This window comes from Nycticebus coucang, chromosome 19 (genome assembly GCF_027406575.1).
Source record: "Nycticebus coucang isolate mNycCou1 chromosome 19, mNycCou1.pri, whole genome shotgun sequence".
NCBI classification, from domain to species: Eukaryota; Metazoa; Chordata; class Mammalia; order Primates; family Lorisidae; genus Nycticebus; species Nycticebus coucang.
Genome location: NC_069798.1, coordinates 22795842 through 22811966, shown reverse-complemented (window position 1 = coordinate 22811966; position 16125 = coordinate 22795842). Strand labels below are relative to the sequence as shown.

Sequence of the window (16125 nt, the reverse complement as noted above, 5' to 3'; positions counted from 1 at the left end):
GAGAAGTTCTGACAGTCAGAAAGTCAAATTATTGCCCTGAATAATTTTTTTTTGTTGTTGTTATTCTGTCCATTTTGTCAGCCTCTAACTTGGAGCCATGCATTACTCACGCAGATGAATCAATTTCATATGTAGAAAATAGCTTTATCAAACTGCCTTAGTATTTCCCAATACAAATAGAGCACTGTAAAGGAAGGGCTGTTATTACTGGGGAGATACTGCAAAAAGATCAAAGGGATTTGATGCCAAAGAAAAAGGAAGGGATAGTGGGAATCCATGAGAAGGAATGAAAAGTAAACAAAGGTTGGAATTGTAGCTATTTATTTATTTATTTATTTTGGAGACAGAGCCTCAAGCTGTCTCCCTAGGTAAGGTGCCGTGGCATCAGAGCTCACAGCAACCTCCAACTCCTGGGCTTAGGCGATTCTCCTGCCTCAGCCTCCCAAGTAGCTGGGACTACAGGCGCCCCCCCACCACACCGGGCTATTTTTTGGTTGCAGTTGTCATTGTTGTTTGGCAGGCCCAGGCTGGATTTGCACCTGCCAGCTGTGTTGTATGTGGCTGGCACCTTAGCTGCTTGAGCTACAGGTGCTGAGCCAGTTGTGGTTATTTTTATTTTTGTGAATCTGGAACATTTTATGTTATAAACATAAAGATAATAATAAATAGGAAAGTTTGAAGGGGACGTATCTATGTATTTTTTTATCTGTAGAGTATGTAGAGATGATAATCACGTGAGTCAGTGACAAGTTCACAGGTTGCAATCAACAGGGTAAAAAATAAAGTTTAGGGGAGGCGCCTGTGGCTCAGTAAGTAGGGCGCCGGCCCCATATACTGAGGATGGCGGGTTCGAACCTGGCCCTGGTCAAACTGCAACAAAAAAATAGCAGAACGTTGTGGCAGGCACCTGTAGTCCCAGCTACTCGGGAGGCTGAGGCAGGAGAATTGCCTAAGCCCAGGAGTTGAAGGTTGCTGTGAGCTGTGACGCTACGGCACTTACCAAGGGTGACAAAATGAGACTCTGTCTCTGAAAAAAAAAAAAATAAGGTTTAGAAAAATTAAATTTAAGGCTGCCCACTACAGTTTGGGGTTCAACCTGAGGTCTGCTTGTTTGGTAAAAAAAAAAAAAAAAAAACTTGTAAAATTTAGCGGGGAACAACGGTGGGGGCGTGTGTGTGGAGGGAACATCAGAAGTACGGAAATGAACATGGGGGATGAAGAAACCAGTGAACCGAGAAAAGGCAAAAACAGGGTCTCAGAGAGTTTTAAAGACTATGGGAGGAGTGTTCTAAAGTGGGAATATTGATTTTCAGTGTGGAATGGAGATGAAGGATCATGAGGAGTGAGGGAAGGGAGAGAGAAGCAGAACATGAAGAAATATGAAGGAACTAAAGTGGCCACTAAGGAATAGTAAGGTAGGGCAGCACCAGAGGCTGGGGCTGCAGCCTGGCTGGGGCTGCTAAAGCAACAACAACTGCACCACCACCAACAAAAAATAGCCGGTGTTGTGGCAGGCACTAGTGGTCCCAGCTACTTGGGAGGCTGAGGCAAGAGAATGGCTTAAGCCCAAGAGTCTGAGGTTGCTGTGAGCTGTGACGTTACAGCACTCTACAGAGAGCGACATACTGAGACGCTGTCTCAAAAAAAGAGAAAAGATGAAAGAGAAAGCTAGAAAAGATGATTGGCCCACAGACTTCAATTCACTATCATCACGATTTGCAAAATTCCACCGCCAAATCCAGCAATTACCTTAACTCCCTGTCTTTTGTTAAAACTTGTTACAATTCTCTTTCCTTCAGTTTCTGGTTCTCCTCCTGCTTCTCTGATCTTTTCTTTCCAGTGGACTTTGCATGATCTTATTCATGCCGTGATTGAAATGCAATGCTGTCATTCCTTATACTCAGCTCTCCGATCCTGCAACCTTTCCTGAATCATCTTATTCCTGCCATAATTTCAACCACCATCTCCAGGCTGATGTCTTTCAGATGGGTTATTTCTGGCCACAGACTCTCCTTCTGCTTTTTCTGTAATTGGTTGGTGACATCCTCGTCCCCAGTCTCTCCAACTGGAACACTTACGCATCATTCTCAGCCTCCTCTTTCTTTCTTAACTTGTATACAGCAGTCGTCATCAAATCTTACTCCATTCTAACCAAGTCACTTTCCTGTCACCATTTCTCTTGGTCCTTACTGCTACTGCCTCAGATTTGGAGCCCCTGTCTTAGACTATTGCAGGGGTTCTTGGTTTAGTTGCTTTGATTTTCAGATTAGCTCATTCCAAATTAAATGAAAACTTCAAGAATATTCTTTCTAAACTGGATGTAGTAGCTCCTATCTGAAATCCCAGCACTTTGGGAGGCCGAAGTGGGAGGATTGCTTGAGACTAGCCTGAGCAACATTGTAAGATCCTGTCCTTACAAAAAATAAAAAATTAGTCAGCGTGGGAGTGTGTCCCTGTAGTCCCAGCTACTCAGGCGGCTAAGGCAGGAAAATCTTTTGAGCCCAGGAGTTAGAAGTTGAAGTGCATTGTAATATATGACTACACTCTAACCTGGGTAACAGAGCAAGACTCTATCGCTACCCTAAAAAAGAACCTTCTCTCTGAAATTCAAATGTTCTAATTTTGTGCCTCCCTTTTGACTTCCATGAAACTTTTTGCTGTTACTTGTTACATAAAGCTTAAGTTCTTAGTATGGCACTTTATATCTAACCTCTGCCTACCTTTTTAGCTTTCCTTTATTTACCAAATTCTTGGAGTGTAAGCAAATATGGAAATCAAATAAAAGTATGGATTCACACAAATAGAAGAGGATGCAGTTGAGGATTTATTTACAGATCTAAACAAAAATTTTCAAGAAAAGCTAAGTATTTGCTTTGTTCTCAGGTCGTAGATAAGTACACATTGTTAATGAAAGTACAAGATATGGACGGTCAATTTTTTGGATTGATGAGTACATCAACTTGTATCATAACGGTGAAAGATTCAAATGATCATGCACCCACTTTCAAACAAAATGCTGTGAGTATATAATAATAAAATCTGTGCTTTATTTATTGTCTTTTTTGATATGAATCAATAAAATATTTACCTTACTCTAGAATATTTATGTTTTATTTTATGACTAAAATTAAAGTTTAAATAGATGATATGCAAATCTATTTGATTTACTTTTATTAGTACTTGTTATTAGCTCTCTTTGGTTAAAGACCGGTAACAGAAAAGACTTTATTTGTAGTGAAGTTCGTATTTTATTTAAAAGATAACCCTTAATGAAACAATTGTATTTGTGATTCATGGTTTTGAAATAATCTGTATAAAATAATGAGGATAAGTACTTTTGGAATGGAAGAAACATTTCACGTTATTTGAAAAAGTTCTCATTATAAAGTAAAATTTCAACGAGCTCTTTCTGTTTCAGTATGAAGCCTCAGTAGAGGAAAATGCAGTTAACGTGGAAATCTTACGGATACCTATAGAAGACAAGGATTTAATTAACACTGCCAATTGGAGGGCCAATTTCACCATCTTAAAGGGAAATGAAGAGGGACATTTCAAAATCAGTACAGATAAAGAAACTAACGAAGGCGTTCTGTGTGTTGTAAAGGTACAGTAATAGTGAATAATTGACAACTTGGCTAGTTAACAGGTTTTATTCAATTAATGGTTTAATCAACTGAATAGTTTCAAATCATTGACTTTATAAATTGTAAGATAATTTAAAATTTATTGAGTCCACTGGATATAATGCCCGCCTGTCTATTGTAATTTATTGCCAGTTACTAGCCTGTTCTTGAACATTCCCAATTACAAGGATCTCCATGTTCTCTTATTCCATATCTAGAGAGCTCTGATTCTCAGAAGTTCTTACTTCTCCTGTGCCCAACAGTAGTAGAGAGCTTCTACTGTAGCTCTCCTTATAGCCTGCGTTCAGTTCTGATTCTTCCTCTGCTGCTGTACAGAACAGGTGTAATTCTTTTGAAAAGGCTGTTATGTCCACTTGAGACTTACCTACCTTCTCTAGGATAAATATTCTCGATTCCTTAACTAGTCCTTATATGGTATAATTTAGAAGCCTGTGTTCTTCTTATTCTCTCTGTAACACGTATCCTGGTTATATCTGATCCTTTTAGAGGTGATTATGAGGTTGAAATACAGTATCATATGAGAGGACAGTGAATGTATTTATTCCTTGTTCTGTATGTTGTGTACATGTATTTGATTGTGTCTTTACGTTTTGGGTGCGGGTTATGAGGGCAGGATGGACTCTGTTTGAGAAGGATCCTTGGTTTTAAATTTCTAGCTCAGAAGAAAAAAAAAATTGTCCTGTGGACAAGGAAAGGGTCATTATTTAGTAAAAGAGTCTTACCTGCCAGTAATAATATAGTGATATCTTCAGTACATAAACATCTTTATTTGTAGTTATTTCCTTGGTAAGACTTTCTAGGTATTATATACCAAGACTTCGAGAGTCCTGTCCAGATGGGAATGATCAAATCTCAGACTGCTCTCTATTTCAATTTTCTATAATATGGTCTGCTCAAATTGAAGACTAGAAACCAGATACTTAAGAAAAAAACCACTAAGCTTTTATTGAAATTAAGCTATAATTGAAATTAATAGGACAGGAAACAAGGAAATGATACTCATTATTTTTCCTTTTATTAGTTGAATTTGATCCAGTCTTCAATGGACTCCCCAGGAAGCAAAGCCCAAAGTAAAGACCTCAGTATAGATAGATATTTAGGACATGGATCCCAGGAGGCCAGAGTAAAAATGGGGAGTTAAGACAGGGAAGGATGAAACCCAATCAAATTTGCATTATTGAGCTGGTCATTCTGGTGTTGAACCATTGCAGGAACCATGTATAGTAGTACCTGGGACATTACCTGTCAGCCTCATTCTCAGGGCCCAGGCCTCATTGTTTGAGAGTTACCCCTATGGAGTCTTAATTTCTGGGCTAGGCTGTGCCTGCCATTGGCTGAGGAAGCTCCCTGAATCCAAAGAGCCAAATCTTTGGGTGCTTGAGATGTGACTCTATCAGCATCAGTGGGAATGGGCTGAGGGGCTGGAGTGTATAATTGTTTTGAAAGGGCTGCTGTGCATCTAATAGAGTTTCCATGGTTAGACGCTTATGTAGTACAGGCACTGACCTCAAAATTGATGTGTTTGCAGCAGATGTTTTGTTAAAAATTTATCCTGGACATCCTTCTTCCTTTCTTTTCCTTCCACACCTTGGATTCATCTAGAAATAAGTCAGAGGAGTAGTTTCAGATCTGGCATGGATAGATTATGCTGATCTTTGTACCTCAAGTTAGAGGCCCATGCTCAGACCTTGTGGCACGCTGTCTATCTATACTCCTTGACCAGAAGGCTCGGCTCTTCAGGCCTATCTTGTTCAAGGCCATCACCTAAGACCCACATGGAGAAACTCTATCATTTTCATTATTATTTACTATCAGTGGTTTTGTCTTGCTTAGGGAGGCAAGACTTAATGCTTGGAATTAAATTTCTATTTGTAAGTTGTTTCTTTTCTTTTTTTTTTTTTTTGTCCAATACAAAATGATCTCTAGTAAACTTTTTCAAAAGAATATATTCTTAAAAAAAAAGGAAGCCTAATCAATGAATATATGTACTTAGTATTCTTTTGTATGTCATTTTTTTCCATGGAGTTCTGATCAGAGAGATGTTAAGAAAAAAACTTCTGCAGTCTTGGGAATTATAACCCATATCTTGGAATATTTCTCATTGCATGTAAAAAACATTAGTTTTATTTCTGGGTACCACCGAAGGATTCCTAAGGATAGAGAGCAGTTAGATGAAAATACTTCACTCTTTTGGTTCAGTTTAACTTAATTTCACACATGAACAATATAGAAAATTTCCTCCCCAATAAATTTTATATCCATTTATTTCCATTGTTTTTAAACATAAGATAATTATATTTAATAATTACATCCTAGTTCCTGCACCAAGGAAATACGTTTAATATTTTTGGAATTTTAAAAGTCGTTACCTTGAGCCAAATCCCTTTGATGTCACAGAGAATAGTAGGCACTTCACATAAGTTGTGTCTATTTGTTACATTATCTATAGGATAATAAGATATTGGTATTCTCATTTAATGATGAAAAACAAATGAAACAAAAAAACAACAGCCGGAGACTGGTGGAGGTAAATAACTTCCTTAAAATCAAACATACCGTAATTGTTCATTCTGGAATACAAAACTAATCTGTATTGCTCCAAGGTTAATGATCTTTTTGTTACTTCATGCCATGCACTGTTAAGCTCATGTAGCAATTTATATTCAACATGTGACAGCATCTATCTGCAGCCTCTTATCATGAAATCTAATTATATTCTCATGTCATACCTCATATTAAACCCAAATTGTCAATAAGGGCTAACATTTATTACCATCTACCAGATGTTATGCCAAGTACTTAACCTGTAGTATATCATTTAATTGTTTTTAGTGTCCCTAGATGTATTTATTAATACATTTATGTATTATAATTATTAATTTACTATTTAAGTTTTGAATAAGTGGCTCATTCACAAAGTTCAAAAGAAACAAAAAGTATAGTGTAAAAACTTTTACCTTGGTCTCTCGGCCACTCAGTTCTCTTTGGAAGAATCAATAATTCTTCTTCTTCTTATTTTTGTTATTGTTGCAGTTGGGTCCGGGCTGGGTCAAACCGACCACCCTCGGTATATGGGGACAGCGCCCTACCCACTGAGCCACAGGTGCCATCCAGAATCAATAATTATTAACAGTTTCTTGTTTATTACTCCAAAGGTATTTTATATATATATATGCGAATACATTTAAGTAGTTTTAACATGTTTATTTTTTTTAAAAAGAATATATATTTTTTTCTATTAACTATACCTGAGTTCATTACATAGACGTCTGTAATATTTCATCATTTGGAGACATTATTCTTAGTAAAGCATCACAAGAATGGAGAAGCATGAATCCTATGTATTCAATTTTGATATGAGGACAATTAATGACAATTAAGGTTATGGGGGAGGGAGGAAAAGCAGAAAGAGGGATGGAGGGAGGGGGGTGGGGCCTTGGTGTGTGTCACGCTTTATGGGGGCAAGACATGATTGCAAGAGGGACTTTACCTAACAATTGCAATCGGTACAACCTGGCTTATTGTACCCTCAATGAATCCCCAACAATAAAAAAATAAAAATAAAAATACTTCCTTAACTATGGAAATTTAAATAACATCAATGAATATTGTGTACTCCTTTTCCTGGACTTGTCTTCACCCAGGAACTTATCTTCAAGTCATTACATATTAGTATGTAAATAGTTTCATTATTTTCTTACAGCTGTGTATTTCAGACATTATGGTATAATACCCATGATGGATATAAAATATTTTTTAACTAGTTCTGCATACATGGAAATTTAGGACATATTGATGGAAATTCTCATCTTTTTGTTATTTTAAAATATGTTACAAGGAGTATACCACAGTTTATGTGTAGGATAAATTCCTAGAAATGGGATTGCTTTGTCAAGGACATGGTTGCTTTCCATATGGTAGATTTATTGCTTATTTCTCAACCATGGTGGTGGAGCATGTTGACATTTTCACCAGAAATGTACACACACACGCCTGTAGTAACAATACTTGCCAATGAAATTATCAAGTTTTGCTATTAATCATTCTAACAGCAAAAAGAAAATGGTATTCTAATGGAGTTGAGCATTCTTATATTAAGGAACTTAATAGAAGGTACATCTCTAAGCTCTCTAATCTTACCTTTTTGCCACTTTCTATGTTTTTGTTCTTCTTGTCTGTTACCTGTTTGTAAGAATTTTATGCTAGGAAATATTTTTGTAAGTACTTTGACCCATTTTTATTGTCTTATAAGTTTTTTTGCAGCGGTTTCTGACTTTCAGGAATTTTTGTGGACAGGGCTCATTTGTTCAAGGTCAAAAAAAAAATTTTTTTTTTTTTTTGAAACAGAGTCTCACTACATGGCCCTCGATAGAGTGCCATGGCATCAGCACAGAAACCTCCAACTCTTGGGCTTAAGCCATTCTCTTGCCTCAGCCTCCCAAGTAGCTGGGACTACAGGAGGCTGCCACAATGCCCGGCTATTTTTTTTTTTTTTCTTTTTTTAATTGTAGTTGTTATTGTTGTTTGGCAGGCCCTGGCTGGGTTTGAACCTGCCAGCTCTGGTGTATGTGGTTAGCATCCTAGCCACTGAGCTACAGGCGCTGAGCCCAAGGTCAAAATTTGTTAAATCTTCTTTTATGGTTGTAGGGTTTATGCCAATATGTCAGCATTGATACTATGAAAGAATGTTATTAGATATTTTTCTTGTTAGTTGTTGCTTTATTATCTATCTCTCTCTCTTTTCATAAAACTTTGATTTATATGGAATTTATCCTGTTATAAAATGTGCAATATGAGTTCAACAGCTATCCTAACACAATTTGTTTCCTAAGACATTCCTCCCATTGACTTGACATATTTATTTGAAATATACTAAAGTAGATTTGTACTTGAGGTTGATCTTGACCATCTCTTTTGTACCATTAATTTATTGTCTATGAATTAGCATATACATGCTACCTTATTATTATTGCTCTATAAGACTATAAAATACATATAGTTTAGCATTTGCAATGTTCCACTCTCCTTTACTCTTCATTTTGACTTTTTTTCCTATAATATCATGGTTGCTTGTTTTACTCTATGAACTTTCATACTAGCTTCTACATGAAAAAATGCTCTTCATGATGACTGGGGGATTATATTAATTTTTTAAGAAAAATATTAGGAGAATTAATATTTTTCTCATATTAAGTCATATTCAAGATCATGACTGTAGTCTTTTCAAGTATTATAAAGCTAATCATTTATATAATACCCATAACCTAGTAAGTTTATTTATAGAAATTTTTATACATATCGAAACAGGGCTTGTTCTAACTGGTTATTGTTTTTATATATGAAAGTTACCAATTCATGTATATGCATTTTGTATTCAACCAGCCTATTCACTTCAGTATTCTGGTTACTTATAATTCTGTTTCAGTTGATCACTTTGATATTCTATGTAGATGCAGATGAGGTATACAATACATAGGGAAATAGAGATAATTTTATCTCCTTCTTTCTTTTAAATTATTATTAAATTGGGTACCAGAACAATGTTAGATCAATTAATACAGTGAATTACATTGATACATTTTTTTACTGTTGGAAAATCTTTGCATTCCTGGGAAAAAGAGTACTAGCTCTATCATATTATTTTTTAATGTTGGGTTTTGTTTCTCATTTGTTCAGGATTTACATCTTTATCTGCTAATGGATGTGTCTGTAGTTTTCTTTTTTCGTACAATTGCTGTTTTTACTGTCAATTTTATGATTGCTTCCCCCAAATAAAGCAATATATTTTCCTATTTTTTCCATGCTCTGTAAGTGTCTAAAATACCCCAATTGAATTGAAGGATTTTAGCCTTCGCCAGGGCCCCTGTGGTTGTTCCTTTTCTTCTTCCCGTACTCAGATGTGGAGGCTGAGAAGTAACATGCTGGGGTTCATACAGCTTGGTAGGTGACTTACCCCCAGAGGCAGGCAGGTGAGTGTCCGTACTGTGGAGGACAGATAACGCCGGTCCACAGCCAGGACGCAGACCCAGGCCTGTCTGATACAGAACCTGGCTCGTAATCCCCGTGCTCTTCTCCTTCCTTTTCCTTTGTGCCTTCTCGACTTTTTTGCACTTGGGTTACTCGGCTAGATAAAGCCATAGTTTCATTTGTCCAAGAGGATTTTCTCTAACTGAACCTTTAATTTTTACTTTTACAAGTTTACTTTTTCAGTTATATCCTTCGTTTGTCATTAGTGGCCTCTTTGCTAATCTTCTCTCTTTCTTTGAGTCAGTCGTATTATTTGCTAACATTTTGATCAAGATTTGCACTTGCCTGCGTTTGCCTTTCTTCCTTTTCATATTTTCTGCAAACCCTTAGAAAATCTGAATGCATCGCAGAGCTCCTTGGGTAGCCTCACGAATCCCTTTGAAGGGATTCGTTTCCTGGAAAAAGAGTCGTGATTGTCTAGTTAAGTTATAACACCAGGTACTTTCTAGTCTCAATGAGTCAGGTTTTATTTTAAAATCAAATGCTGTATAATCAGGGCATTTGAAATCCCAACTTTTCATGCACCGGTTAAAGTAAAGAATGGCATTGCTATATTAATAACTCTAAAGGAATCCTTTCTTACAATACCCTGGTTGTTTTTTCTGGTTAGTCAGAATTGTGTTGAGGAGAGGTGTGCACATTAATTCCTTCCTTGATAGTAGGCTGAACTAAAACCTGGCCAGGTGTACTTCTTGCAGCCAAACAAAGCTCACAAAACATTGTCTTATCAGTTGGTGTTTCTTATTATTGGTTAATATTTGCTGTTAATAAAAAATACATCAGCCGGGCGTGGTGGCTCACACCTGTAGTCCCAGCGCTGTGGGAGGCCAAGGTGGGTGGATTGCCTGAGCTCAGAGGTTCAAAACCCATATGAGCAGCAGTCAGCCAGAGTAAGACCCCGTCTCTACTAACAACATCAAAAACAGCCAGCCCTGCAGGAGAAAGAAGAAAATCAACAAAAAAGGAGTACTTCAAACAAAGATGAACAAGCACACTGAAATTAAAAAAAAAAAAAAAAATACATCACCTATTCCTTTCATTAGCCTGTGTGACCACTTAAGCAATTACTAATAACTGTAGTATAAAGCATTTACTTTGTCATTCTTACAATAATTTTACAAAAGAGAAATCTCCCATCCAAATACTAACCAGGCCTGACTCTGCTTAGCTTCCAAGATCAGACGAGATCTGGTGCGTGCAGGGTGGTATGGCCGTAGACCAAAAGAGAAATCTCAATCTCAAAAAAATTTAAGAAACTTTCCCAAAGTCACACAGTTAGATGCAGTATAGATAGAATTTGATCCTAGATTACTTTTATTTATTTATTTTTAATTTTTACATTATTATTATTATTATTTTTATTATTATTATTTTGAGATAAAGTCTCACTCTGTTGCTGTGGTGTCAGCCCAGCTCACAGTAACCTCAAACTCCTGGGCTCAAGAGATTCTCTTGCCTCAGCCTCCTGAGTAGCTGGGACTAGAGGCGCCTGCCACAATACCCAGCTAGTTTTATTTTTTCTGTTTTTAGTAGAGACAGGGTCTTGCTCTTGCTCAGGGTGATCTTGACTCCTGACCATAAGCGATCTTCCTGTGTCAGCCTCCCAGAGGGCTAGGATTGCAGGTGTGAGCCACCATGCTCAGTCTCTTTGATTCCAAGTATGTGCTCTTAAGCATTATGTTAAGTTGTTTTCCATAGCTGTGTGGTCTTGGAAAGTTAGCTTCCGTATTAATCTTCAGATGGAAATAAAACTTCTGCTTCCTTAATATTTATTCAAATATAATAATGAAAGTAAAAGCACTTGATGAACTATAGGATGTTTATTACGCAACATAAAATAAGCATGCTATGTTATTGCTATGTTAATAGTAATATCATAACTAATAATGACATAGTTAGGTTATTGTTTTACTTTACAAACTTATACTATGTTCTTCAGACTAGTGTTATAATTTTCCATAATAGGTAACTTTTCTGAATCCATAGAGTATGAGCTGATGCAGTCTTTAGCTGAGTCCTGGGTAATCTTTTCATCTGAGTGTTTGCTGTCTATTTTAACAGCAACAGGGGTGACAGAAGATATTATTACCAGCCATTCTCAATGTGGAGAGTCCTTAGTCCCATCTCCACAACGACACATTTTCCAGGTTGTTAAAATCTCAGTGCAGATTTGGGATATTTTTGAACAATTTTTCTTTGAGTGATAAAACAAAAACCGACATGAAATAAAATTCACATGCTTTCATTAATCATTGGGTTTTGTGTCTTTTCTTTCTTTTATTATTATTATTATTATTATTATTATTTTTTATTGTTGGGGATTCGTTGAGGGTACAATAAGCCAGGTTACACTGATTGCAATTGTTAGGCAATGTCCCTCTTGTAATCATGTCTTGCCCCCATAAAGTGTGACACACACCAAAGCCCCACCCCCTCCCTCTGTCCCTCTTTCTGCTTTTCCTCTCCCGCCATAACCTTAATTGTCATTAATTGTCCTCATATCAAAATTGAGTACATAGGATTCATGCTTCTCCATTCTTGTGATGCTTTACTAAGAATGTCTTCCACTTCCATCCAGGTTATTACGAAGGATATAAAGTCTCTATTTTTTTAAATAGCTGAATAGTATTCCATATGTGGTGTACATATACCACAGCTTGTTAATCCATTCCTGGGTTGGTGGGCATTTAGGCTGTTTCCACATTTTGGCGATTGTAAATTGAGCTGCAATAAACAGTCTAGTACAAGTGTCCTTATGATAAAAGGATTTTTTTCCTTCTTGGTAGATGCCCAGTAATGGGATTGCAGGATCAAATGGGAGGTCTAGCTTGAGTGCTTTGAGGTTTCTCCATACTTCCTTCCAGAAAGGTTGTACTAGTTTGCAGTCCCACCAGCAGTGTAAAAGTGTTCCCTTCTCTCCACATCCACGCCAGCATCTGCAGTTTTGAGATTTTGTGATGTGGGCCATTCTCACTGGGGTTAGATGATATCTCAGGGTTGTTTTGATTTGCATTTCTCTAATATATAGAGATGATGAACATTTTGTCATGTGTTTGTTAGCCATTCGTCTATCATCTTTACAGAAGGTTCTATTCATGTCTCTTGCCCATTGATATATGGGATTGTTGGCTTTTTTCATGTGGATTAATTTGAGTTGTCTATAGATCCTAGTTATCAAGCTTTTGTCTGATTGAAAATATGCAAATATCCTTTCCCATTGTGTAGGTTGTCTCTTTGCTTTGGTTATTGTCTCCTTAGCTGTACAGAAGCTTTTCAGTTTAATGAAGTCCCATTTGTTTATTTTTGTTGTTGTTGCAATTGCCATGGCAGTCTTCTTCATGAAGGCTTTCCCCAGGCCAATATCTTCCAGTGTTTTTCCTATGCTTTCTTTGATCATGGATGGGAAGAATCAACATTGTTAAAATGTCTATACTTCCCAAAGCAATCTACCTATTCAATGCCAGTCCTGTCAAAATACCAACATCGTACTTTCAAGATTTGGAGAAAATGATTCTGCGTTTTGTATGGAACCGGAAAAAACCCCGTATAGCTAAGGCAGTTCTTAGTAATAAAAATAAAGCTGGGGGCATCAGCATACCAGATTTTAGTCTGTACTACAAAGCCATAGTGGTCAAGACAGCATGGTACTGGCACAAAAACAGAGACATAGACACTTGGAATCGAATTGAAAACCAAGAAATGAAACTAACATCTTACAACTACCTAATCTTCCATAAACCAAACAAGAACATACCTTGGGGGAAAGACTCCCTATTCAATAAATGGTGTTGGGAGAACTGGATGTCTACATGGAAAAGACTGAAACTGGACCCACACCTTTCCCCACTCACAAAAATTGATTCAAAATGGATAAAGGACTTAAATTTAAGGCATGAAACAATAAAAATCCTTTCTTTCTTTTTTCTTTTTTTTTTTTTGGAGATGCTTTCATTTTGTCACCCTCGGTAGAGTGCTGTAGCATCACAGCTCACAGCAACCTCAAATTCCTGGGCTCAAGCGATTTTCTTGCCTAAGCCTCCCAGGTAGCTGGGACTGCAGGCACCTACCATAATGCCTGACTATTTTTTTTGTTGTAGTTTTCATTGTTATTTAGCAGGCCCTGGCCGGGTTCAAGCCTGCCTGCCTTAGTGTATGTGGCCGGCACAGTAACCATTGAGCTACAGGCGCCGAGCCAGTAGTTTTGATTTTATTCAACGTTTAGCCAGTGGTTATTTTAATAAACAGAAAGTGAATCAAACCCCAAATGCTTCCACTTTATAGTACACATATAGCAGACAATAGTGTTTTATGGATTTTGCTTGATTGAACCCATCATTGCACCTCGGTATAGCAGAGGGATTACAACGTGGAGGTCAGGGAGACAGACTGGGGCCAAACTACCTGGCTTCAGAATTGAGCTCAAATGAGTATGTTTTGGCCATAGGAAAAATCAGTTTATCTCCTTCTCTAGTTTCCTGCTGTCTAAAATGAGGATGATGATGATGCCATCACATAATGGTGTGAGGATTCAATGGGTTTGCTCCTCTGTAGAGCAGCGCTGTATCATAGTGATGGTTAAAACTAAGCACATTTTCCTTCTCTTACTCCTGCCTTTATCTACCACGGAAGTTTCACTGGATAAACTATGGACAGTGCCAAAGTAGAATTCTCACGTTGTCAAAAGTATGATTCTCATAAAAATAGATAGTGAGCATGATTAAAAATTTTATTTAACTAATCCATGAAGGAAGCAGCAAAAAGACAAAGCAGATTCCTAAGAAGAAATGAAACTCCGGATGGATTCCAATAAAAGGAAAAGCTGACATGAGAGGGCTCAGTTAGACGCCTTATAGGGAAATTAAAATAGACATTTGGAGGACAGTTTCTGTCAGATAGAAAATAAAGACACTGCACCTTTTCAGTTTTATTAAATTCATCATTTAACCTTACAAGGGTTTCTGAATGGCTGGTCCACAGTCAATCGTCAGGCGACAGTGCTTTCCCCCAGTTGGGTGACCATTAGGCCAGCACCAGCCTGTTGGCCTGTGCTCTGGACAGGGCCACAAGAACACTGTCATCTGTTTTTCTGTTCCTAGGCTCAGTGTAATTTTCCTTAGTTAAGAGTCAAATAGAAAAATATTTCAGGAGTGTCTTTTCCACCACTGTATAAAACCCCACCTGCAGACACATTTGGACTACGTTTGCTAAAGGCTTAGTACAGCGTCAGCTGTCTTTTCAGCAAGGGGAGAAGGTTAATGTTAACAAAATGTAGACGTAGAATTTATGCAGCGCTGTTTATATTGACAGAAGTTCGCTTGCTGTTTGAAATGCCAAATGTACTCTACATTGATGCTGATGTCCGTGTATTTATTTTAAAGCCACTGAATTATGAAGAAAACCATCAAGTGAACCTGGAAATTGGAGTAAGCAACGAAGTTTCCCTGACTAGAGATGTATCCAGAGTGACAAGCATGAACAGAGCCTTGGTTACAGTTCACGTGAAGGATGTGGACGAGGGACCTGAATGCAGCCCTCAGGTCCAATACGTACGGATTAAAGAAAACTTAGCAGTGGGGTCAAATGTCAACGGCTATAAGGCATATGACCCTGACACAAGAAGTAGCAATGGTTTAAGGTACAAAGAAATGTATAAACACCGACTAATAATGTATTGTAGTAATTGAGCTAGTGACTTATTTTAAAACATTGTGTAATACTAAAGACTATTTTTATTTTTCATTAACAGGTACAAAATATTACATGATCCCAATGGGTGGATTGCAGTTAATGAAATTTCAGGGTCAATCACAACTTCAAAAATCTTGGACCGTGAGGCTACAACTCCCAAAAATGAGTTATATAATATCACAGTTCTGGCAATAGATCAAGGTAAAAAAAAAAAAAGTTTTAATCTGGTGTTTTATAAAGGAATTAGTGAATTAGGAGTAATTATTCTTGTGCAGAATTATTATTGTGATACATATATGGAATTCTTTGAAATTACTTAAAAAACTCTGTTTCTATCTTTCTTAATTAACTAATAAGGTAAACCTGGTGACAATAAGCCATGTTTTATTTATCTTTATTTATGTGTATAAATCTCGGGTTAGAGGACAAATCTGGAACTAAATAAAATGTTGTCATCAGACTCCTCCACATCTGTTTGTGTCATGTTAAACTGCACCTTTAAATAGTTCAGCTTGCTATTAGCTCGAAATGATCATTTTCTTGAATTTTGTTCCTTAAACTAACCAAGAATTTCTCAACCTGGGCTTCATATTAAGTAAAATCATCAGTATGTAGACGTTGCCTATAACTGAATCAGAATCTCTGATTGTGGAATGTGGGCATCATAAATAGTATTTAAAATGTCTTTCTAGGTGGTTTGAATGTGTATTGGGATTAGAATAACTTTTCTGTAGCAACTTTAGTGCTCATTAACATCTGCACCAAA

General features: G+C 37.1%; 1 protein-coding gene across 2 annotated transcripts in view; it reads left to right on the top strand.

Annotated features, from left to right (window-relative positions):
- Positions 1–16125, top strand: part of DSC3 (desmocollin 3) — a 59443-nt gene that overhangs the window by 28237 nt on the left and 15081 nt on the right. For both annotated transcript variants that reach the window (XM_053571954.1, XM_053571955.1), the window contains exons 8-11: positions 2884–3018; positions 3419–3604; positions 15050–15306; positions 15418–15560. In XM_053571954.1, coding sequence (XP_053427929.1) covers positions 2884–3018; positions 3419–3604; positions 15050–15306; positions 15418–15560 — 721 coding nt within the window. The remainder of the gene's footprint in view (positions 1–2883; positions 3019–3418; positions 3605–15049; positions 15307–15417; positions 15561–16125) is intronic.